Below are 24,695 nucleotides of genomic sequence, written 5' to 3'. Positions count from 1 at the left end.
TTTGGTCATGAGAACTTTGCACATTTTATTTGAAAACAGTGGGCTGTAGACTAATTACCAAACTATTTACATGGTAGCACTATGGTTTGCTGGTCCTTCACACCAAGACTAAATGAGCAGGTACACAGCTGAGAATTCTTATTGGAGCAATTACTGTGTCTGGTACAATGGTCACAGTGAGAGTCCTAGACAGAGCTGGTGGTGCATAAGAAGGTGCTGACCTCACCAAACATAAGTGCATGTAGCTGGGCCATGGGAGGCCTCACTCACTAACAGGTTAAGCACTTCCAGATCGTGGACTTTGTAAAATTACTCTGATCCCAGAATAAGGGTTTTATTAAGTGCTTTCAGCTTCATTTTCTGCACGTGTTTTCGAACCTTCTCTCTGAGCTCCTTCTGGGGTTGAAAATGTCCATCTGAACGGTTGTGAAGGTCTCTGAAAGAAGTTTAAGAAGTCATTTATATTTATAATAGCCAGGAGACCTACTCAGGAATGCTGACAAAAACAAAGAGGACACAAATTTTCTTACTATAATGAACACTGAGGATATTCCATTACTTATGTACACCTGGAAAAGGAGTGAAACTATGAAAAGAACATTGACTCTTGTCTTGGCCAGTTAGGAAAGCTAAAGATCTGGCATGTAAACACTAGAAGACTGAATTTCAGATTTTATCTATGAAGGAGAATATGATGTAATGGCCAGAACAAGAGCAACCACAGGAAAAAGAGATTTGCCTTAAGGATAAACTGCTGAAATTACTGTAGAGGAGCAATATGTGCTCTGCAATCTAGTCAAACACTCCCACATCCTTAACAGCAAAGAACCAGTGGCAAAAGAAAGGATTGGAACTTCATTGTTTGCTAATACATTTTTGTTTAGTTCTTTACAAAGCCAGAAAAACAGAGAAGCTTTTAATTATATCAATATCCAGAGGTGTTAAATACAGAGAAATATTTTCATTTTTGAAGAAAACATCCAAACCTTCAAAAAGAAAGAACCTTATGGTTAAAAAACTACTTACCCAGGAAAAGCACCATCCAATACTGTGTCACTGTGGAGAGAAAGGACACTTTTTAGTTACATAAGCTATCCCAAATCATCATAGAATCATAGAATTGTTTTGGTTGGAAAAGACCTCTATAATCAAGTTCAACCAACAGCCTAAGCCCACCATGGCAATCTTCCCTTGTCCTGTCATCACAGCCCTTGTAAAAAGTCCCTCCCCAGCCTTCTTATAGGCCCCTGGTCATTCCAAAAGACACTGTCACTTCACTGTGGTACAATTCCAGCAGAGCAAAGCCAAAGAGCTACACCTGTATGGTGCACACAGTCTCCTTCAGAAACTACTGTTCTACAGGATGGCTACATCAGTGCTTGGAAGCCACCCAAGCACTATGTGACCACCACAGCAGCCACAGAATAAGGGCTGAGTGCATCAGCGCACACATTAATCTGGCTGGCAGGATTGTCTCAGTGCTTTCAAAATACTCTTCCATACACCACTGCTTCACATTTAACCTTTGAACATGACAAGAAAAAGTCACAGAATGCAAAAATCAGCACTGAGTCAGACCAACTTGTGCTTTCAACTCAAATTATTTTCAGTCAATGCTGTAGCAATCACAACACAGCAACCGGTGTATGTCAGAGGGCTCATAATAGGCAGAACTACCTCAAAGTTTAATGGCTGACAGTTGCACAGGATTTCAATGTCTATCAAATAATTTCCCTCTAAAATTAAAGAAAAAGGCATATCCTAATTTCTTAATGGCTCTGAAAGCTTCAGGCCATTATGCACTTCCAGAAGACTAATCACCCTAGCCATAGGCTTGCTTGCAGCATCACCTACCCCCCAGTTTCATGAAGGGCATCTGCTTCTGTTTCCAGCCCCACAGAACTGATGGCCAGTTCTGAAGTGTGGCTTTAAAGACACGGTGGTAACTATTGGTCTCATCCAAGACCCAACTTTCCTTCAGGTTCCCCCTCAAGGTTTCTCTGCTGAGTTACAAACTCAGGGCACTGGCCTGACAACTCTGGAGGCAAAAGGTGGAATTCGCCCCTTTACATTTTAGGGAGTGTGTAATTCTGAGTTTATTAATCAACCCACTTTACATGCTGCCTTGTACGCCTAAAACATGTGTGTTGGTCAACTGGGAAGCATGGACAGCAGAGTAAATTTGACCTACCCAGGAAGAGCCCGAGAAAAAAGCACCATGTTAGGTGAAAATTCTAAGGGTTCATTCCTCTGCCAGCATTAATACCTAACCAGAAGGGTCACTGAAAAGGAAATACCACTGGTTCAAGAACATTGTATAGCTCTGTAAATGCGAGAAAGCTGCCTCAAGTGTTGGATCATATTGATAAAAACAAATTCAGAGTCATCCAGACCAGTGTGTCACATTCTGAAGTCCAATCTGGAGACTGCATTTGCAGTGCAACTTCGCTCATAGTACCAGATCTGCATCCCACTCTGATGTAGTCTCTAAAGCACCTCAGTATGATTTTCTAAGTATTGCCTTCTGGAAGGAAGGGGATTCTTGTCTTCAGATTCTTTCCCATTCCTCTGTCACAATTTCAGATTTTGCCTACCTTCCTTCTTTTGCCTGCCCAATTTGAGGAAATTCAGCTCTCACCATCTCTGGAGTGAGAATCATTTTGAATTCATCTTCATCTGTCTCACTAAAAATTAGTAAAGAAGAACAACAAGGCTTTGTTATGTTAGAAGTCAGGGGTTTATTACAACAACAACAAAAAAAAGAAGTATGTTTTATGCAAGAGGAACTTTGTGCTTTGCCTTTGAGGATCTTTCAGGACACGTTTAGACATGTCCACACAAGTGGTTAAGACATAATCACACTGAATACAAAATAGAGGAGAAACTTACTGGTCAATTATATTCTCCCTGTCTCTCTCAGGCAAGTTGTACAGCACAGGTGGTACATCTCTTGGTAGCATATCTGAACTGTAAGGATCCCTGTGATGGAGACAGTGTTAGTTTAAGAAGGACAGAGAGTAACTGCACTCAGTGTTTGTATTTTGAAGCTTCATGGTAGTTGTAGTTACAATGGACACAAGTACACAGAACCTGCTGTGATGTGAGGGAACACAAACCTGAAAGATGTTGGCTACTACTGGCTGCAGGTGCCTGTATGTTACAGGTTTTACCATCAATACTCCTGCAGGACAGGAGTTCAGAATGGAATTAATTCCACCCATAGGTCCACTTTTATCCTTGGAACTAGCTACTGGGCAATGCCATTAAAGACAGGAGGAACTGGTGCAGGGTAGAAGCACTACATATTGAAACTCTTTCTTACCTAGGTGTTGTGCTTGGTAATGTGGGCATGTTAGAAAAAGTGGAATACACCACTGGCAAGAATCTCCTCCATTCCATTATTCCACAAATCACTTCCTGAAATGACAAGTGCCACAGCAGTCAGACTTCTAACACACAATGCAGTGGAGAGAGGATTGCAGGACAGATCATCTGACTTCTTGGCTGAGAAACGAGTCAGGGGAGCTGCAGTTCTCCATATTTAAAAGATACTTCCTCCCCTGCAAGGTTATGAAGAACCCAACAGACAGCGAAAAGAAGGAAAGAGCAAGTAAATACTCAAGGATAAATAAGAGACATGGATAAAGCCTAACAAGAACAAGATACTCTGGCCCATGTACTGATTATTATGACTCTTCACCTTCCTTTTTTATTCCTTGGAGAAAATTCTCAGTCAGAACAGACCAGATACTTATATAATAAATCCAAAAGGCCATACCTCATGATGCAGAAATTTCTTTTGTGTGACTGGAATACTGGATCCTTTGGGGCATTCCTTGGTAAAGGTATATTTTGGATGAGGACAAAGATGATATTCGATATCTGTTTCAGAGTAGGACAAAGGAGGTAAAACTGGAACTAATCCTGGAGTGGGGTTCTAAAAAAAAACAGAGATTTTTTTTTTTTTGAGCATCATAAGTAGCTAAATTAATGAAAATTCAGTTCCTATAATGAATGTAGTCTCCCTAGATTCACACCTGTGTCTTGTTATGACTGTTCTGTTTGGTGTGACTCTTCATTTTCTGTCTATTCCACTTGACAGAAACTCATAATATACCTGGATTATCCATGCTCTCTACAGTATAGAAATTCAGGCATATTTTCTAAGTTTGGAAGAAAAAAATACTGCCAGAATACTCTCAAATCCTGATTCTTTGAACAGTTTAGAATCCAAGAATGGGAGCTGGCCTTAGCGTGATGGAAGCTAGTGAGCATTTTGTCATCTGTTTCACTACACAAACGCCTGTTTCTCAATAAAGTCTAATGCTGGGTAGTGTGAGACCAGGCTGTGCCTGGCTCTTACACTAACAAGACAGAAGATCTCACCAGTAAATTTACTGGAGACCTGCCCACACACAGTGAGGACAAGTCTATATTATATATGTTATGCCAAGATCACCAGACCAGCATACTGGGCTCTGGGCCACTTCAGCTAAGGAATGCTGAAAGACAGAGCCACCCAAGCCAGGCACCCTGCCATGCTGACTTGGAGATGCTGCCTGTACCCATACATGGCACTTCACTAAGCTGTACAGCTGTCTCTGCCTACTCAGAGACACCTCAGAGACCTCCAGGCTGTGCTGGGATATACCTTCTGTAGCTGGTGCTAAGTAGCACTATCTACGTTACAATTAAAGAAGATAAAATCCTCTCATGCACGTGGTTGTAATTTTTTGAACCTCTGTGCCAAATAATTTGGAAATCTGCTTTTGGGATGCTAAGAGAACTGTTGGAAACTCTAAGGCAGCAGATGTGAGCGAAGAGTTTGACTTCACTTTTTTTCAGCTTACCTAAGGATCAGGCAGAACTGCAGACTCTTAGCTGAACAGGAGGAATAGGTGGCACCTGTCCTACCTACCCAGGCAAGAACATGAGGCTATAGAAGGACTAAGATGTTAAGATCATGGCTTTTCTTCTAACATCCAAATAGGGAAACAAATAGAGAAGAAAGGAGGGGCTCATGGCATTCCAGGGAATCCTGGAATCAGTGATCATTTGCTGAGTGTGAGACCAGAAAGGTCTCCAGTTTTCTGCCATCACTGTCAACTTTGCCTTACCATCCCTCTCCTAAATTGATTAAATTGCACCCTGAGGAGAATAGATGCCCATCTCAGTGGGGGTAAGCTCTGTGACTCTTATCTACTAGGGCTTGTACCTTGAAGGATTACTCTCACTCTCTTTAGTTTTATACACCAGTCTGAGTAAGAAAATTTCACATCAGGCTTCTGATGAAACAAAGAGCATTTCTTCTTCTTTCTTAGGTCCACTGTGGAAGTCATCTTATACTTACAAAAACACGAAGTGGGCTGCTCTCTGTAGGGCAGACTAAAGCCTGGGGAGGAACCAGTTTTAAGAGGCTGATGCCCCTTTCTGCTGCTTCTGAGGATGGTTTGTCAGAAGCAGTTATATGAACCAACTCCTCCTTGAAAAACAGAGACATCAAAGGTTTTCACAGTGTAGTAAGCCTTCTGGTATAAAATGCTGAGATAAAATTCACCAAATAATTGTATAAATGTAGGGTTGGGGGTGACTTCAGCAAAGATTGCATGTGAGATAACCTTACCAGGGCTCCCTGCCTGAGTGGTCGGTTAAGTTTTCGAGGTATGTAACTTGTGGCTGCATAGTGTGTACAAAATGGCTGGTAATTCATAATTCTGAAATGCTGAGGAACCTAAGTGAAAAGAAAAAAAAAGATGTGCTGCAGGAGATGACAAGAATCACTTCTGCTTACTTCATAAAGTGAATGGAATATTCCAGTTTTATCATGGACATATCTCAGGTAAAAGATACTTGGATCATTATTCTGGAACATGGTATAGAACCAGAGACAAACAGAACAAGTGCATAATGTGCCTTTGTGGCCACAAGGGCCAATGCCATTCTGGGGTGTATTAAAAGGAGTGTGGTTAGTAGATCAAGAGAGGCTCTCCTTCACCTCTATTCTGCCCTGGTGAGGCCACATCTGGAGTACTGTGTCCAGTTCTGGGCCCCCCAGTTCAAGAGGGACATAGAACTACTTTAGAGAGTCCAGCACAGAGTCACGAATACGATTAAGGGAATGGAACATCTCTCTTATGAGGAGAAGCTGAGGGAGCTGGGGCTCTTTAATTTGGAGAAGACTGAGAAGTGACCTCATCAATGTCTACAAATATGTAAAAGGTGAGTGCCAGGAGGATGGAGCCAGGCTCTGCTTGGTGATGACCAATGACAGGACAAGGGGTAATAGGTGGAATCTGAAGCACAGGAAGTTTCATGTAAACACGAGGAGGAATTTCTTCCCTGTGAGGGTGACAGAACACTGGAACAGGCTGCCCAGGGGGGTTGTGGAGTCTCCCTCTTTAGAGATATTCAAAACCCACCTGGACATGTACATGTGTGATCTGGTATAGGTAATCCTGCTCTGGCAGGGCATTTGGACAGGATGATCTTTTGAGGTCACTTCCAGCCCCTGACATTCTGTGAATACTTCCATCCCTGCTTTTCTATGAAGGAGCATGGATTTAACAGTTTCTTGATCAAATATACTGAACTTAATGAGGTGGAGAAAAGCTGTCTTAAGTAATATGTATAACATTGATAGATGAAATAATGTGCAGTAAGTGGGAAAAGAAGCTAGAAGACAGCTTCTAGACTTGTTATGGTATGTGAAAAAAGGGGAAAGTAGACATTGAGACAAAATATGCATTGATTTAAACCTGAAGAAATATTTTTACTTTCACGGGGTTCAGAATTTGATCTTTTGCTATTCAAATATTGGAAAGAAAGGGGTTTAGAAGTTAGGAGGAAAAAATATTACTGTACTGATTAAGGTTGAAAAAACATTGTATCTTGCAAGCAGGAGATATTTGCATTTCTTATGCAGGAATGAAGGAGCTAAGCATAGAAAGTGGATGCCAAATAATCAAAATACTTCCATTACTTTCTAAGGCTTCTGTTACTTTCTAAAAGGAAGGACACTTTTACAACTGGTGGCATGCAGAGTGTTTTTTCTGTTTGATAATAATCTCAGCTGAGGTGATTCATCTGTCTGTCTGGAAAGCGTGGATTGCTTACCCTCCTGCATAGTATCAGGTAAGAGCATGAGAAGAAATGCCCTGAAACTGTGCCAGGCAAGGTTCAGATTGGGTATTAGGAGAAAAAAAATTCCAGCAAGAGTGTTGAGGCATTGGAATAGGTTGCCCAGGGAGGTGGTGGAGTCAGTGTCCCTGAAAGTGTTCAAGAAACATGTGGATACAGCCCTTTGGAACATAGTTTAGTGGACACGGTGGTGTTAGCTTGACAGTTGGATTTGATGATCTTAGAGATCTTTTCTAACCAAAGTAATTCTATGATTCAAACCAGTTCTATGATTATATAAGCTTGTTAAGTATGGAAACCAGTCATACAGCCATATTACAGTATCACAGTATCACAGTATCATAAAGGTTGGAAGAGACCTCATAGATCGTCAAGTCCAACCCTTTACCACAGAGCTCAAGGCTAGACCATGGCACCAAGTGCCACGTCCAATCCTGCCTTGAACAGCTCCAGGGACGGCGACTCCACCACCTCCCCGGGCAGCCCATTCCAGTGTCCAATGACTCTCTCAGTGAAGAACTTTCTCCTCACCTCGAGCCTGAATTTCCCCTGGTGTAACTTGAGGCTGTGTCCTCTCATTCTGGTGCTGGCCACCTGAGAGAAGAGAGCAACCTCCTCCTGGCCACAACCACCCCTCAGGTAGTTGTAGACAGCAATAAGGTCCCCCCTGAGCCTCCTCTTCTCCAGGCTAAACAATCCCAGCTCCCTCAGCCTCTCCTCATAGGGCTTGTGCTCAAGGCCTCTCACCAGCCTCATCGCCCTTCTCTGGACACAAAGGCAACATTAAGGCAACATTTCCACTGGGCTGCATACTGGGGCCACCGAACCAGACAGAAACCACATCTAACAGGACTGGTGAAGGAGAGAAACATGATACAGCTGAGGGAGCTGTACTGACTCACCTTCAAGTCATAAAAAGGAAGAACGTGTTTGATTTTCACATCTACAGGTTCAATAGGAACTAGGCCAAGAGCATCAGGCGCCTGAAAGTACACAGTATTTAAAACCCAGTAATGTGGCAGGTGTTTTGTTTTGCATTGGCAGCATTCCATCAGCACAGCTACTTGAAAAACATATGGAAAGAATTATGTAAAGATTTCTTTTGATATTTCTCCTGTCTCTTCTTGGAGTTTGGTATTTCAGTTACTTTTCATGTATTCTGCACAACCACGGATATTAGCTGATCATTAACCTGTGCGCCACACAAGAATTTTAGAGTGCAATTAAGAGAATGCAGGTTTGTTTTTTTTCCCAGCAGCACTATTAGCAAATCTGAAGTCCTGAATTAATTTGTTGGAACCCTAGGACACCAGTCACATTGTGAAATTTTAATAAAGGTGGTAGCAAGCCTGGGGCCAATGTCTTCAATAAAATTTTCCCTTAAGCGTTGGCCACCATTTTAGCTGCTATACCTACCAACTCACGGAGAAAGTCCTGGGAACTGTGAAAAGGGAATTCAAATGGCAGTATAAGATCTTCAGATATGCTGGAAGTAAAGCCCTGATATTTTTCACTCTTCTCTGGTTTGCTGAAACTCCTGATGTCTGTCATGAACAGAAAGCAAATATTAAGATTTTATAGTATATTTTAAAGGGGACTTTGAAAAATAGAATCATAGAATCAACCAGGTTGGAAGAGACCTCCAAGATCATCCAGTCCAACCTATCACCCAGCCCTATCCAGTCAACTAGACCATAGCACCAAGTGCCTCATCCAGGCTTTTCTTGAACACCTCCAGGGATGGTGACTCCACCACCTCCCTGGGCAGCCCATTCCAATGGCAAATCACTCTCTCATAGAGTGATAGAATAGAAACCAGCCACAAAATATATTAACATCTTCCTAAGACAGGATGCATCAAGTGATTTTAATTCTAAAAAAGCAGGTAGTATTTCCTAAAGACTTTAAATGCCATGTCTACAAAATTCCAAGCACAATACCTTGACTAGATGACAGATCTAATTTTCCCTTTTCTAAAAGGAAATTGCAACTCACTCATTCCAGCATGGTCCTCTATCTCCTTGCACTCAGAGAGGCAGAGACAAGTTAGAAGGCCTCTCTTGCATTCTAAATGCCATTTTGCCTGCTACCTGAAGCACCTGTGCAACTCCTGCATACTGGGGATTAAAAGTGTCTATTTGCAGAAGCAGGAAAGGTCCTGATATGGAAAGGTAAGGTGTTTCAGCCACTGACCAATTGCATGTGTACAAAGGAGTAGGAATTCAGAGGTACAAATTCGCTTCTGTTCCCGGTATACTCAGCTGCAACTCTCACAGAAGGCCATTTTCCTACTCAGTTCTAAAGAAGGAGCAACTTTTCCAGGTCAAGGTTTTCCTTTTGCAGTAAAGTGATTGTTTGAAACTGTTTGGCATGAGAAAACTCTAAGAATGAAACCTAAACCCAGTACTAGTCACCTAGCCATGTGTCTTATTCCACTGAGTTTAGGTATCTTCATCACATTCATGTGTCTTTCCTTCCTCCATCCCCCACGTGAGAAGCTCTTCTTATCCTATGTCATAAAATCATACAATGTGAGGGGTTGGAAATGACCTCAGAAGATCCATCAAGTCCAAGTCCCCTGCCAAGCAAGACCACCTAAACCAGATCACATAGGAACACATCCAGGCAGGCCTTGAAAGTCTTCAGAGATGAAGACTTCTCCAGCTCTCAACACAGCCTGGTCCAGTGCTCTACTACCCTCAAAGTAAAAAAGTTCCTCCTCATGTTTAGATAGATTTTCTCATGTTCAAGTTCCTTCGCCTTACCTCTTGTCCTGCCACCAGGGATCACTGAGAAGAGTGGCCACACCTTCCTGACACCCACCCCTCAGCTATTTGTAAGCATTAATAACCCTTCTGCAGCTTGCTGTGGGGAGTGCTGATGGGAACAGATCATGTACCATGGTTTGCATGGAAGTGAGCAGAAGTGAAGACAGCTATGGGAAAGGAGATGGCCTGCTGGCAAAAGCCTTCCAAGCTTTCCTCACGTGGATACTTCAACACAACAGAACATCACTGCAGGAGAACACAACCCAGAGCTCTACTCCTGCTTGACCCTTTTGTGCTGCCAGGCAGAGGTAGGCAGCCCAGATAAACCCTGCCAGGGCTGGCCCAGCCTGTGGCACTGCCATGCTCCAGCAACTTCCTCACCCACCTCTGGTCCCAGGCTGCCAGCACTGCCAGTAAGCACCTTCACCCCTCCAAATGGCAGCTGAAGGGAATACTCCCCTGCCTCTCTCTATGTCTTTAACTTCTTGGGCTCCACTTGATGTTTTACAATGGGCATGGCAAAACACTGGCATAGGCTCCCCAGACAGGTGGTAGATGCCCCATCCCTGGAAACATTCAAGGTCAGGCTGGGTGGGGCTCTAAGCAACCTCAGCCAGTTAAAGATATCCCTACTCACTGCAGAGGGGTTGGACTAGACAGCCTTTATAGGTTTCTTCCAACCCAACCTGTTCTGTGATTCTGTGACTCTATCTTGTCATGGTTCTTTTTGCTAGAAGACTCCTTTACTTAAAGGTAACAGATCGGAGTACAATCTGATTATCATAATTCAGGGCCAAACATCAACTTGTTCTATTCCTTACCAGATGTGGAGCCTTCCTCCAAACCTCTGGCTTCTCTGGTTAGCCCACGGAACAGAAGCAGTACACGATTTAGCCGAATCTGAATCAGAACCTGACAGAATGCATTAAAAGTTTAATATTAAGTTGAACACTCTAAAATTTACAGCCTTAGAAATGTACAACTGTATTTGTTCTACAAAGCTCTCCTAGACGTCTCTATTTTACATTTTTTACTATAGTTTTCTGTTCAGAAGGGAGAAAAGGGTGAAGAGATGTAGAATGGATCTCTACAGTGACATCACATAACAAAACCAGATATAAACCTTCATTTAGTCTTACAGGTTAATCGAGAATTTTTTGGCTAGGTCTTAATGCTTCAATTGGGTCTACTGCCATATACAGATTCAACAATGACTAAATAGTTGATTAGAGCCACTTATGGCTCTATGAATGTGAGTAAGTAGTAATCTGCACTGTGCATTTGTCCAGTGTCATACATCAAAGGGCCAACAATGAGGAGTTCTAGGTTTTAATACTGGAAGAGGCCATTTAGCCACCTTCTTATCTTTAATACAGGAAAGAGCATTTCTCTTTAGGACCCCCATATAGAGCCTAATATTGTAAATAGACTGGAAAAGAATATCCAAGAGACCAGGAAATATCCATATTGCCTGCTACATTTAGATTTCATAAGAAGAGCAGTGAAGATGCAAGACAGTATTTAAAGCCAATGAAATAAGTGGTTTTACTGATTAACTTTCAGGTTGGAAAGGATCTTACAAGGTCCTAATCCAACCTCCTGCTCCAAGCAAGGTCAGCAATGAGATCAGACACATTCTTTAGTTCTTTAGCCAGTCTGGTCTTGAAAACATCCAAGAATGTAGACTGTACAGTATCTCTGGGTGATCTGCTCCAATGATTGGCAGTCACTGTGGTTGAAAAATCTTTACATATACACAGTAAATAAGTTTCTTATGTGAATTTATTTCCCTTGCTTCCCATGCTCCCACCATGCACCATTGCAAAGATTCTGGGTATATCATCAGTAACCTCCTTGGAGGTGTTGGAAGGTGCAGATCTCTCTCCACATTCCCCCTCCAGCCAGGCTAAGCATCTCCTCACAGAGTGCTCCAGATACTGACCATCTTGGTGGCTCTACAGCAAACTCACTGCAACCTACTGATGTCTTTCTTGTACTAGGGACCCCAAATTTCATACAATATTCTATATGCACTTTAAAATCTTCTTTTTTGTGCAAAAGCATTTTTAACTTTAAAAAACATTTAAATCCACCTGCATTTGTTCAGTATCGATTGCAGTATTAAACACCAGAAGAAGCACCAGATGAAGCATCAGCTGAATACAAAACTTACTCCAGATCCTTATTTTCTGGTGGAGTAGGGACACTATTTATCAAGTTACTTGGCTAGTTGTGAAGACTCCTTACATGGTAGTTTGTATGCACTTTTGTGCTGCTTCTAAGGTGTCAAGCCATCACATGCATTCTGGTTGTTCACGTTACCTTGTATGCTGCTTGTTGGAATTTCCTCAACATCCTGTTTCTGTTGTCCCAAGGGTCATTATGAAGCAAGTCAAATGTAGGATGGACACTTGGATACTGCAAGGTTTTTGTTGGTTTGTTGTGGTGGTTTTTTTTTAAAGGAAACAGAAAAGAAAAAGGACAACCCTTTTATACATAAGCATGGCACTTCAGGACATGGTTTAATGGCCATGGTGGTGTTAGGTAGGTCAGTGATTGGACTTTACTGATCTTAGAGGTCTTCTCCAACTCAAACAATTACATGATTTTAAGGAAGAAATTTCCACCAGCCCAAGGCACTCCTTGGCCTCAATCCATATGTTATTTCTAAACACTGAAGTGAGGTCAAATGAAAACATTTTCAGTATTGCCATTTAACCAGAAGCCTTCTCTGCAGGACTTAATGGTAGGTAACCACCAAATATTTGCAGATGCAGCATAGGGACTGCAGAGATAATGTAGCATGGTTTGCATCTACCAAATTACAATCACCTGCTATAACTTAAGTGCACAGTCTGCATCCACACAAATTATAGTCACCTGCTATAAGTTAAGTGCAATATGTGAGCAGTCAGATAGTGGAGAGAATGGACTAGGTCTCTACTAAATACACATTTCATCTTGCACAGATGTGGACTAGGAATAGCTGTAAGGGCTCGAGCCAGGGGCCCAGCAAAGTCAGTATCCTGTCTTCAGTAATGGCTGATAGCACATACCTACAGAAGGGAGGAAAAGCAGGGTAAACTCTGAGTGATAACTCCCTAGAATAACCTCACCATATCTAGTGATCTCTGTTTTTTGTGACAGAGGTGGTGTTGCTGTGTCTAACGCCTTAAGTTGTCAGAATGTTCTCTGAACACAAGTAAATCTTTCTTGATGCATTAATATTCTCTCCAGTTTTAAATTGATGTGACAGAAAAAAGTGCCTCTAGAAGACACTCCAGTGGACCCAGAGTACAGTTCTTCTCAACAGAAGTGCAGCTGCTCAACCAATGTTTAGATTAGGAAGGTCCTCAAAACACCAGTTCCACACAACCTCTTGCCTTGCCTCACTAAACAGTTTTCATCACTTTGTAACAGGCTTAAGAATATAGTAAAAGACCAACTACCTCAGCTATTACATTCCTCAAGAAGGGAGCAAGATCTTTTGTGTTGCTAACAAATTTCCTTCAGTAGCATGGTATCTATTAAGCAATGCTCCCAATAATCATAGGAAATGGATCCTAGGAGGTACCTCACACCATAGAGAAAGACAAAACAATCTGTATTACCAGAAAGGTCTCTCTTAATCTGACCTGTAGGTGAAGGTTGCAAATTCTGTGATATGTTTTAGCCTTATGTTTAGGCTACTCCTGAGAGAACTTTCAGAAATAAGCAATGTGAATCTCAGGTTGGGCCTGCAGATTTCCCCTTATCTCTCATATTAGATCATTATCAGATGAGCTGTGCATGCAGCACAGTGATTGCCCTACTGTACTTAGAGTAAAATGGGAAATAAGATACTGATACAGAAATGGGAACATTAGGAGGAAAACGATTCAGTGCCAAACATCTGTGGCTGTTTGTTAGCTTAGTAGGTGATTATAGCATAAAAGCAAACCTGGTCAACGGGCCGGATAACACGTCTGAAAGAAACTTCTACTTCATTCCTTTGAAACTCCTGTTCTATGAGAGGATCTCCTCTTTGGATCTAATTTACCACCAGAAGAATAATCACATTAGTACAAAGTATCCAGGGAATTATTTTCTGCCTTACAATTAGTGGAACTTACATACAATTTTGGAGGTGCCTAACAAAAAACAGACTAGGAAGTGGTTATTGCAACCCTTGAGCAACTTAAAGAAATTAAAATAATGTCTTTTGGGGCATGAGTTTTCATCAGGTCCCTATCCTAATGAAGCAGTCTGGTTTGCATAGCCAGCTAGACAGAGAAGGGTTACAGAACCAACACTGTAAGTTAACAATTGAATAGACCTTCCCAGACAACAGTGCAGCAGCTTTCCCATGTTCTGTGAACATCTCTGTCTTGGTTTTCCAGTGGTGCTCTGGAAACAGTTTACTACTGTTACTGTTACTGTTACTAACATGTGAAACAGTTTACTACTATCACATCACTTTGAGTCTTCCTCAAAGTGTTCAGAATGACAAATGGATATCAGTGCTTCTTTTCACTGTGCCTCTTTAATCCCAGTCCCATTTACCTATTATTTAATTTCTTGAACAAAGATCCTGGGGTTATTTTGCAGAGTGAAATTCCCATGACTTTCACAGATTTTAGTTAGCACAGTGAAAGACAAACTGGTTAAAGGTCTTCAGGACACTCCCAGGCTGTATAGCATAAAGATTGAATGACGGAGAGATAATAAATACTCTTTGAGGCCTAATGACACTCAAGGAGAACAAATTGACAACATGAGCAAAAATCTGCCTCTGCCATAAAGTCATGGTGACAAGTATGAGACCATTCAGAGATATCCACAGCTCCTCTGTCCAACAGGTAAGTAAACAAATGTTTCTAAACAAAGTTAATATACATCTAATTCAGTGACACAACAATCTCACATTTCAGATCCTCTTCTTACTTCTTCCTTTGTTAGTACTAAGTACAATGCTTGAGTTAATTCAAAGTGCCTAACTCAGTGTGTAAATTAAGCCTTTACCCTACATATAACCAATTCTACTCCCATAATCAGCAGCACAGGTTTGCATCAGTATGTGAAGATAAACTGAAGATGCTGAGAGCATAATAGTGCACTACTGCATAATCTGAAAGTATAAATTTGATTTTCAATGTGCAAAATAGACTGCAGACACTAACCTTGTACTGCTCTTCTTCCCTCTGTCGCTTTTCAATAATCTCTTTTTTAAATTCCACAGAGATTGGATCTTTGCCTTTATGAGCTTGCCTGCATTGACAGTGGAGGCAAGAAAAATGTTTCACTTAATGCAGCCTTTGCTTTATTTCAAGGCTAACAGTCTTATTCTCCTACACCCAAAGTGTCTGGGGGTCCATAACATTCAGTATAAGAGCAGATCTATGGATTGCAAATGAAATCTTCTTGTGCTTACGCACAGGTTTTGCTTTGCACAATTTGATGTATGTGTGCAATTCTGCTCACTCCATTACAACTCTAGCCTTGTATTATTGGTAACCATCACAAAAGCTTCCTTTGCCCTTAAGGGCACAGGATGAGATGCCTGAGAACAAGGTCAGGTGAACAAGGTTTTCAGAAAGATTTCTTTCTGAAGGCAACTATAACAAAATCAAAGACCTCCCTGGGTACTTCCAGGGATAGTACCAGGGGTACTACTACTGAACCTGCTCTTAGGTGAAAACAACCTGAAAATGAACAAACAGTAGTTTAGCTTAAAAACAAACCCATCAGGACATGAAATAGTAGTATTGTGCACTAGTGGTCATTGCATACATAATTTGCAGAGGCCTTAGTTCAAGTAAGCCCCATTGCTGTTACTGTGATTAAACAACACTTACTTCAGATAATTTGCTCCCTCTTCCTGAATATTTTGTTTTGTTCTTAGTCGAAATATGGCTTCCTTCATCTGTCTTGTCTTTACCCCTTCACTGCCTTGGCAAAAGGCTGCAGGAATGTCAGAAAGCCTTATCACACTTCAAAATTAGCTGAATTTTTAATTGGGAAATCCACTCATTACAATAACTGAACTCATTAATACGTAAAACTTGGATGATGTTTCATAGAGAAACTACAATCACATCACCTCAGCAATTCTGAAGGTGAGCTTCTCATCATAAACCTACAAATGCTGATAAGACCAAGTTTATGCCATGTAATTACATACCTTGTTTCAAGTTCTTAATCTTCAGTTTGCCTGGGTCCTGATTCAAAACAGTAGCTACAGCATATGGACTTGACAAGTCTGTGGGGAACCTGAAGTTCTGGTATTGAACTTCCTAGGAGGTAAAAATTAATAAAAAGAAAGAAATAAGGAAGATTTTCAGCCCAGGAAAGTACTTATGATTCTTATCTCTGCACACCTTTACCCTCTGAATAGGCGTCGATTGTGATTGGCTGAGCTGTTCTCTTCTCCACACCAGGAATTTCCCTGCAGATGCGTTTTTTTTCTCTGGACTTCGTTGTTTGGCAAATTGTTCTTTTCTAGGTGTCAGAAGGACAGACATTGCTCTTACAAACACTCAGGTAAATGGCATATAAGTCTAGCCCACACATTTACCTCCCCTGGAAATTTCTCTCCCAAATCACAATTGGAAACAAACTTTCTAATCTTTGGATTTCACAAAGAATGAAGTACAGCCCAAAAGATCTTACTGCTCCAAAGCTCCTGTGTCCTGCAATGCTTTAGTAGTAACATGGAGCATGCATCATAGAAATTGAGAATGCTGAACACTTCCTTAAGGATATGCAACTTGTTATTTTCACTTTGGTACAATTTCACTTCATACAGGTTAAGGGCTTTTTGAGCAAATGATGTAAGAGGTGGTGCATGTATTAGTATTTGCACTACATTACTGCATTTTAAATTTCCATAGATATAACTGCTTAAAATGATTACAGCAAAATGTCATAAAATCCTATTACATTGCTATTTTTAAGCACTGGGCAAAATTACTCAAAGAGCAGTCAGTCATACATACATTAGACCCAGATGTGGTGTTGATGTTCCTGTGAACACACATACATAAGGTTTTGAGTGAAATTGTGAAGTCCATAACTGCATTGTCATTTGTGCTGTTCCATACTCAAGTGGGGAATATTTCACAGTTACTTCTACTTTCCCATTGCCTGGAATGATTCCTGCAGTTAGAGGAGAAAACCAGTAAGAGTCCATCTAATGTGAGACCACTTAACTATGCTGAGATTGAGTCTAGATTATCTTTTTGGTTTTAGACAATATTAATGCCTGAACAAATGGCAATAGGTCTGGAAAATATTTCAGGTCTCAAGAAGTCTTTCAAGAACTGTCCATTGCCAGGTGATTGGAGATATTTTGCAGGAGCAAAGATCTGACAGTACTGCTGTGAAAATGATTTCTTGGTTGTGTGGACAAATTCTTCATAGAATCATTTGCATCTGCCATTCTGAAGTCTCTGGCACTTCTGCTTTCATGAGCACAGCATTTTAAACATATTCCTCTGTGCTCACCCGAGTTGTGGAAATCATCTGGATATCGTCTGTCTCTACTTGGTTTTAGTTCCTTATTACCTTTTCCATTATTTTCTCAACCACTTTAACCACCCTTCATATCACTAAACATTCAGACAAATCCCAGGATAAAGGCTCTGATATTCCTCACCAAGGACCTTATTCAGCTCATTAGAAATACTAATCTCTCATCTCTGTAGAGTTGGCTTGGTTTCTGCATCCTGTAGTTTTAAGCACTAGTTCATTTCATTACTCTGTGGGATTTTGTGCGTGTGATTTGTTTGAGTATTTCAAAATTACTGACCTCAGAGCACAATGGCTTGATTAGGAGCTGAAACCTACTGCTTTTTAGCTGGCCTTCAGCACCTCAGTGTTTCTAGCTACCATTTTTTTTAACTTAACTTTTACTGGGCTGATGTGTCTTTTTTCTGGGGTACTTTTCCCCCTCTTTTCTTCCAGGAACTAAGCCAGCCACTTTGTCTATGACCACGCAAAACCCCCAAAACTTCTTGATGAATTTTACAATTTCTCCCTGGTTTTACTCAATTGTATTAGTTTCTTTTCTCCCTTGACATGGTAATACTTCCTTAAGCACAAAGTAAGAAATAATATTATCCCAAGAGGTATATTCTGAAATATTCTGAAAGAAAACAAGGCAGCAAAATAGTTCATCTTTGTGAACCACACATCTGACAGAAGCCAGCTACTAACTCTGACCAGTGGCAATCTATCTGACAAGACAGGGCCAATTCACATAATTGTATATACAGAACAACAGCAACTTTTATTGAAGTTCATAAACAATCCAAGTCAAAGTTCCAGTCTCACAAATGGCACTAAGTGACAGATTTATGAAGGTATTTATTTAGTTAGTTCTTTACTTATGTTCATGGAATTGACTAGACTGCCTAAGTGAATTATGCAGCCAGGTCTCATTCACTTACACATTTTTGTCAAAAAAGACTTGGGCACTTACATGCTTCTACTGGAACCTGCCAAATTAAACAATGACAGCATCTGACCTGCAAACGGTTTTATCTGTCTCAGACAGAGCCCTCTCCAGCATTAAGACATGAAAATGGGGCTGAGCATACTGTAACTGCAAAACTCTGCCTCTTGCAAAGTCCATATGCAGAGGTCTAGACTGAATCATACTGCCCCATGAAACATCTGCAGCAGTGTGGTGTTCTTGTCACTAAGACTGATGAGGCAACAGGACAGACACAGTTCTATCAAGTTCTTCCAGACCACTCAGGAAAAACAGGTATAGGGATGTGTTTGATAGAGCAGAGGTCAACTTTTACTTCCTCTGTGCCCCCAGTGAAGTAACATGATGAATACTTACTCCACAAATATGGAAAGCCCTTGGAGAAGAGCGCAATGAAAAGGCGAATGCTGGCCTTCCTGCCTCTCTTCTTTCCAAAGGCCACACAGGCAAAGAGAGCAGACAAAGGCCAGATGGACTGTTTACAACATCCCACATTTTGCAGAGGTTTGTGGCTGGGCACTGACAAAAAAAAAAAAAAAGCCCTGCCAGCTATTTGCCATGAGGCTAACATTTATCAGTCTGTAATTACCTGGAAACACTCTGAGGCAAAGTTTTTTTTCTGTATAGCATTGAATACACTGTCACAACTATCTACACTTAACAAATACATATTTAACATTTAGAATTTTAAATAAGTTCAATCTACCACATGTTGGCTGGACAGTGAAGGCTCTGTGAGGCTGAATAAAATCAATGTAGAATTCAAAATCTACTGGACAGCTGCACTGTAAGGGGATAACATACTCCTTACTGAAAAGAGAGAAAGAAAGAATGAAATCAATGGTCATTAAATACAGGCTGGAAAAATATGTTATACATGACATGAACTGAATTTATCTGTGTTCAGAAGGATGAGTTACTTAATATGAAAATAGTCATTCTTTGTTCCAAAACAGTAGTATCTGTCAGATTTTTCATCCAGTGAGGAAATGAGAGCTAAATCTTGACTTGAAAGCTGGATATTTTACATCTCAACTTACTTCCTCCTACCCATATAGAATCTCATTACAGAAAAAAAGTATAAATTTGACATTTTAGAAGCTGTTTTTGCATACCCTCACATTCTTACAAACTGCCATATCCAGCAAGCAGAACCAATCCAACCTGGAGCAACAGTGAGTACAGAATGAGAAATTGGCCATCTCCTCTAACCTGTTTGTGGAAGACGATGAGAAAAGACTGTGCAGTATTCAAAAGTGTTGAAAACTCCAGCACACTTGAACCACTGTGGAAATAATGATGCCATCCCCTGATTTTCGTAAGAGCCCTTTATGTCTCACACAGGTTATGTGAAGGGTATTAACACACATCTTTTCAAGTTGCCTTGCTTTTGTATGCATCTGTTTTCACACATCAAATTGAAACACAAAAGCGTTGGCGTAACACCATCCATCAGCCTGCAAATCAAGACCAATTCACCCAGGCTTATTCCTGCTTTTTGTAAACTGTCTGACTGAAATCCTATCCTGCTGATTAGCAAAGAATGCATGCTACACACAGTGTTCCTCTGGAGAGTGTATTTTTATATGCCTGGGGAAATAAACAATAACTGCAAAGTCTTTCTTTCTCTGCCTTAATATGACCTGTTCATAAAGAAGCTCTAACGGTGCACTAGGGAGGTAACTTGTTTGAAAGTATAAGGCAGCTTGTACAGTGCCTTAAAACCAAATCAACTAGGCTGTCTGTTGCTTGATGGGACACTCTACCTGAAAAGAAAACTAGATGTTAGAATATAGATTCTATCCTAGACTGATGGATGCAAAAGACAGTTTTTCCATTGAGCTCAGTGGGCTATGGTCTAGGCCCATAGTCCCCTGGGTTTGTACACCATCAAGTGTGTCAGAGAGCTTTCATTTCTAAGAAAGATTTTAACAGCCCCATGATTAAAAGTACTGGTAAAAAATAAAGTTTGAAGCCATCCATTTTATCTTCAGGAAGTATTCCAAATTCCCCCAGGTGCATCTCTCAGTATTCCTGCTGTGTTGAAAAATTTTCTCGGTATCTACAATTTTATTTTGTACTCTGTCTAATCTCTGTATTCTGAGAGTATAAAAATTATGTACATTTCAGCACTTGTTACAAAAATTGAGCAAATAAACAGGATTACATCATGTCTAGAGGCACCCAGAAAGTCTGGAGGTATGTTTAGTCCTGTGAGAAAGCTGTAACATCACTTCTCACAGATTCACTGGAGTTAACAGATGGAGATTAGAAAAACAAATCAACAAAAAGACCCAAAATTAATTCTATAACCATGGGTTCATTTTTTTTCAGAAACTTTATTTTCCTTGCATGTGCTTTGCCTAGTCATATTTCTGTGCTTCAGTAATACTTCTGAGTTACTTCTAATTCATAGGCTAAAACAAAACCTAGCTGCTAAGACCTTTGATTCCCAGAATTCACTCAAATCTTTACACTAAGACAAATCATCATAATTGCAATATAATCAGTACACTATAGAACATGACCCTAATCAACAGGATCTCCATTCTTCTTATCCTCTTCACAATTCCTACTAACATTTACTACCAATTACTTAGTGAGAACAGTGTGTTACATCTATGCAGGAGAGTAGCATGAATAGTCTATGCCACTCAAGAGTTCCACATCAGAAGATCACTTTAAGCATTTTCAAACAGAAGAACCAATTCTAATGATTGATCAGTCTCTAGACCGAGGTTAGCTATTTGCTATCACATCTACCATTATCAACTCTTATCTTTATTTCCAGAATGTTTCATCTTGAAAGTCAGGTCCATTCACTTCAAACTTACTCATGCTAAAAACAATAGCACTCAGGAACATACAGATTATGAACAGCAGTCATATTGCTTCACACACAATGAAGGGAGTCAGCACCAATTTAGACTAACTAAAACCACAGTTCCATCTATGTATATGCTTAGTTCGTGCAGCATTTACTTTCTTACTAATGTGTACTTGAAACAGTTCATGCACAGAATTATTTTGCAGTCCAGATGGTAGCTGACTTCCTCAAGGTTTCTAAGACATTAAGTTGTACAAATAGAGGAAAATGAGATTTTTTCAGATTCTGTGCATGTCCCACAAACTGTGGACAACTGTCTGTCCTTAACTCACCTCTTACCAACTGACACATCAGACAGATTTATGAATGATGGCATTTCTACATTCACAGCAGGGTAGGCATGCACAGGAATGAGTAATGTATCTTCTCCCTGTTAAAAAAAAAGAAAAAGTAGACTGTAGATAGTTATTTCTCACAACAAATACAGGAAGTTTCTGTAGAGGTTGGGCATATGAGATCTTCAAGATCACTGCGTTGCACCTCAGGATATCAATGTTCTTCCTGTTTTCATTGTTTGTTTGATTTTCAGTAACTATCTATAGCTCTTCCAGAACTCTTCAGCTAAGATTGCCATCAGTGTGGCACAAAGATTGATCTACTGGCAAAGAGTAACAGAATAAGGAAGACAGTCTACCCACAGGCCTGGGACATTTACAGAGAGAAAAAATTGCAAGCATTTACGAAGAAGCACTCCAATCTAGGCTTATTGGGAACAAACCCATGTGGCTCTAGGAGATTCACTGTACTTTTATCACTATCATGTCCTAACAATTGTTTCATTCCATTCCAAATGTAAATATATTTTAGAATAAATCCTCACCTGACAGTGAATTCGGATGCAGTCATAATAATACTGCCACTCATCAGGGCAAAAGTCAACAGTAACTGCATATGACAAGCCAGGGACAAGATGGTGCTAGAAAAATAACACAACATAAGATAGTTTGCATGGAAAAGCTGCTTATATGACACAAAACCACTGCTGCATGCAAAGAGCAGTGCAAAGACTTTCTGACACTTACTGCTTTGCTGTATTTGATCTGAAAATACTTTGTCTGAGGTGGTATTATATGAAGGCTTATTACATCACCAGAAATATTTATCAGCTTCTGTTGAACAAAAGAAAATCAAAATTGCAAACCACTTTACAGTAAACCAGTTGAGAATGCCAGCTGTGCTTTTTGTGAGACTACCCATAGCAAAGAAACTGTATTAAACAAGGAAGCAATCATTTCTACTTTATGAGAAATAATTCAAGATATGTTCTGAATTTAAAAGAAAAGTAAGTAAACCTTGCAGCCTGCATTTTTATTCTGTGGAAGCAAGACACAATCCTTTACCCAGGAATAAAAGTCAGTCTTGCTAAAGCAGACTTGAATCAAATTCTGGTCCTGTTTTGTCTACGTATAAAAGGAACAAAAAATGAAATAGCCTATTGAGCTTGCCTTTACAGAGGTCTGAAGTAATAGAAATTATGTGATATTCCATGTTTTTGTTTTGGATCACAAACCAGCAAATCTTTGGATGGTGACAGTTCAGTCTGTAAAGCCTCTTGCATCTTGTTTTATTTCATTTTGTCTGGTGAACTTGGTCCACCATAATCACCCATCCTCTGCCTCAAAGCACTTAGCACATGAATACAGAAGGCAGACAAAGAGAAATCAGAGAGAAGAAAAGTAATTACTCAAATATTCACAAGGAAAGGTAATCAAATCTATGCACTGAGCTTCTTTCCTTAGATCTTGGCAGAAGGCCAGGGACACTTTCAAAATTTTTGCCACCAGTGAACATGTTTGCAGGCACAGTGGCAGTCCAAGTACATTTTGAAAACTCTCTCTCACAGAGCTGAGGCATGAATCTTCCATTCACGATGTGCAAGTCACGTGAAGAAGAGAGGTAAAAGAGAGACCACAAAGGCCAGTGATGCACACAGCATGGCACTCATCTCTTTTGTTACCACAAGGCCACTGATTGCAAGCGCTGCTTTTCAGAGCACTCTGCAGAGCAAAATGCTTCATGACCACAAGCAGTTCACTCAGCTTTTGTTGTCCTTTCATAAGACCCAAGAGGATCCCTGCTCTGAAACTTACCAGCGTCTGTTGGTGATGTTTTCCAACTTCATATCCACCATAGTGTAACACAGCAGGCTCAGCCTGTATAACCTTGCTCCTCTGGAGTTCTGAAAAGATTTCTGCAGAGGCATACCAGACAGAAAAGGATAGCAGGTGAAACACACATGATGACTTTCACTTACATTATTTATGTTGCACTCAGTGTATTACAGAGAGACAGCAACTATTTGTCCTGTTAAGCAGGCATTATTCTTTGAAAATGGATCAGTAAAGCAGTACCTACTACCCCAGCAGAGCCATGTTCCTGTTGCCAGGTTAGCTCTTGGCATCATGGCTTGAAAACCCACACCAAAACTTCAGGGTCAGCCAGGATCAGTAGAACCATTATGTCTTTCCTGACAACCTTTCCTATGATTTGGGCTTACAGGAAGCTGAATCAACAGGATGGGAGCTTAGCTTGCAAAAAAAACACCCCACAATAACAAAGTGTCTCCTAGAAATTTTCCAAGGTTAGGGAACCACCAGAGAGCAGAAACTTACTTGATTCCAGCAGGTGATTAGGGACAGGTCTTTTTTTAGGTTCCTCCACCAGGCTGGCCAGAAGGACACTGGGTATTTTCTCAGAGGATTTTTCAGCAATTGTGATTTCTGTGGAGGCTGGCTGAACAATGTCCATGTTAGGACAGAAACAGAGTCTGGACGGTACTAAAAATCCTCAGCACCTGAGGGCAAATCAAAATAATATAATGATCAAAATATCTTTCCTTGCACTGCTAGCATTTGTTGCCTAAAACTTCCAAAACCATTTAGGAGCAGGAGTTACCTGCTTTCTTACTGAAGTAGGTTAGTGTGTGCCAAGAACAAGGACAGAGTGATTCCAGGAAACCTTGTTCCCACCACAAGTTCTAACACTATGGGCATGTTCATTTGTTCTAGGGGTTGTTGGGGACACTTGACTTTCAGGACTCTGTGAAACATCTCTCTCTTCCTTCATGTCCTGAAGCATAGAGAAGGTTCTTCTGATAATTCCACTATCCAAACTGATTCCTGCAGAGATGTTCTTCCAATCTCTCCTCAGTGTCTGGGTTAACTTGCAGGCTAACATTTAGTTTTTAAATATTAATATGAGGGATAAGAAAATTGGCATTTGAGTCTTTTGTTTGGATAGCATCATCTGGATTATTTGTTTAGTGAAGATAACTGTAAACCCAGAAGGCCATGGGTATTATAGATCCTGTGTTAAGTAAGCACAGTTATCAGAACATAAAATTCTCTAATGACAAGTGCAACTATTACACAATAAGGGCACCAGATACAATCCATCCAGAAGAAATTATCTTCCCTAAATACAGCGAATAGCC

At 40.6% G+C, this 24,695-nt stretch overlaps 1 protein-coding gene across 1 annotated transcript; it reads right to left on the bottom strand.

The window, feature by feature from the left end:
* CFAP221 (cilia and flagella associated protein 221) lies at window positions 1-24,010 on the bottom strand. Its single transcript, XM_064166496.1, has 24 exons — window positions 23,875-24,010; window positions 23,353-23,453; window positions 22,285-22,371; window positions 22,083-22,178; window positions 21,535-21,632; window positions 19,082-19,185; window positions 16,880-17,039; window positions 16,268-16,382; window positions 16,066-16,177; window positions 15,740-15,845; window positions 15,065-15,152; window positions 13,846-13,935; window positions 12,228-12,323; window positions 10,727-10,817; window positions 8,554-8,681; window positions 8,040-8,120; window positions 5,624-5,731; window positions 5,351-5,482; window positions 3,779-3,937; window positions 3,323-3,417; window positions 2,890-2,979; window positions 2,595-2,684; window positions 1,027-1,056; window positions 1-436 (listed from the first exon to the last, which is right to left on the bottom strand). The coding sequence occupies exons 1-24, from the start codon at window positions 24,008-24,010 to the stop codon at window positions 310-312; spliced, it is 2,520 nt and encodes an 839-aa protein (XP_064022566.1). The 3' UTR covers window positions 1-309.
* Between the last annotated feature and the right edge of the window lie 685 nt (window positions 24,011-24,695).

The sequence above is a fragment of the Pogoniulus pusillus genome, chromosome 2, assembly GCF_015220805.1.
Source record: "Pogoniulus pusillus isolate bPogPus1 chromosome 2, bPogPus1.pri, whole genome shotgun sequence".
Classification (NCBI taxonomy): Eukaryota; Metazoa; Chordata; class Aves; order Piciformes; family Lybiidae; genus Pogoniulus; species Pogoniulus pusillus.
The sequence above is the reverse complement of the archived record's forward strand: the minus strand, read 5'-3'. Positions and strand labels throughout refer to the sequence as shown.

What these genes read in the sequence shown, in the direction of transcription:
- CFAP221 (XM_064166496.1), bottom strand. Translation starts at nt 24,010, where the DNA reads ATGGACATTGTTCAGCCAGCCTCCACAGAAATCACAATTGCTGAAAAA. An exon ending in CACTCAGGCAGGGAGCCCTG is followed by an intron (nt 5,483 to 5,623) that starts GTAAGGTTATCT and finishes CTGTTTTTCAAG; the next exon opens with GAGGAGTTGGTTCATATAAC. An exon ending in TTACCAAGCACAACACCTAG is followed by an intron (nt 2,980 to 3,322) that starts GTAAGAAAGAGT and finishes TCTCCATCACAG; the next exon opens with GGATCCTTACAGTTCAGATA.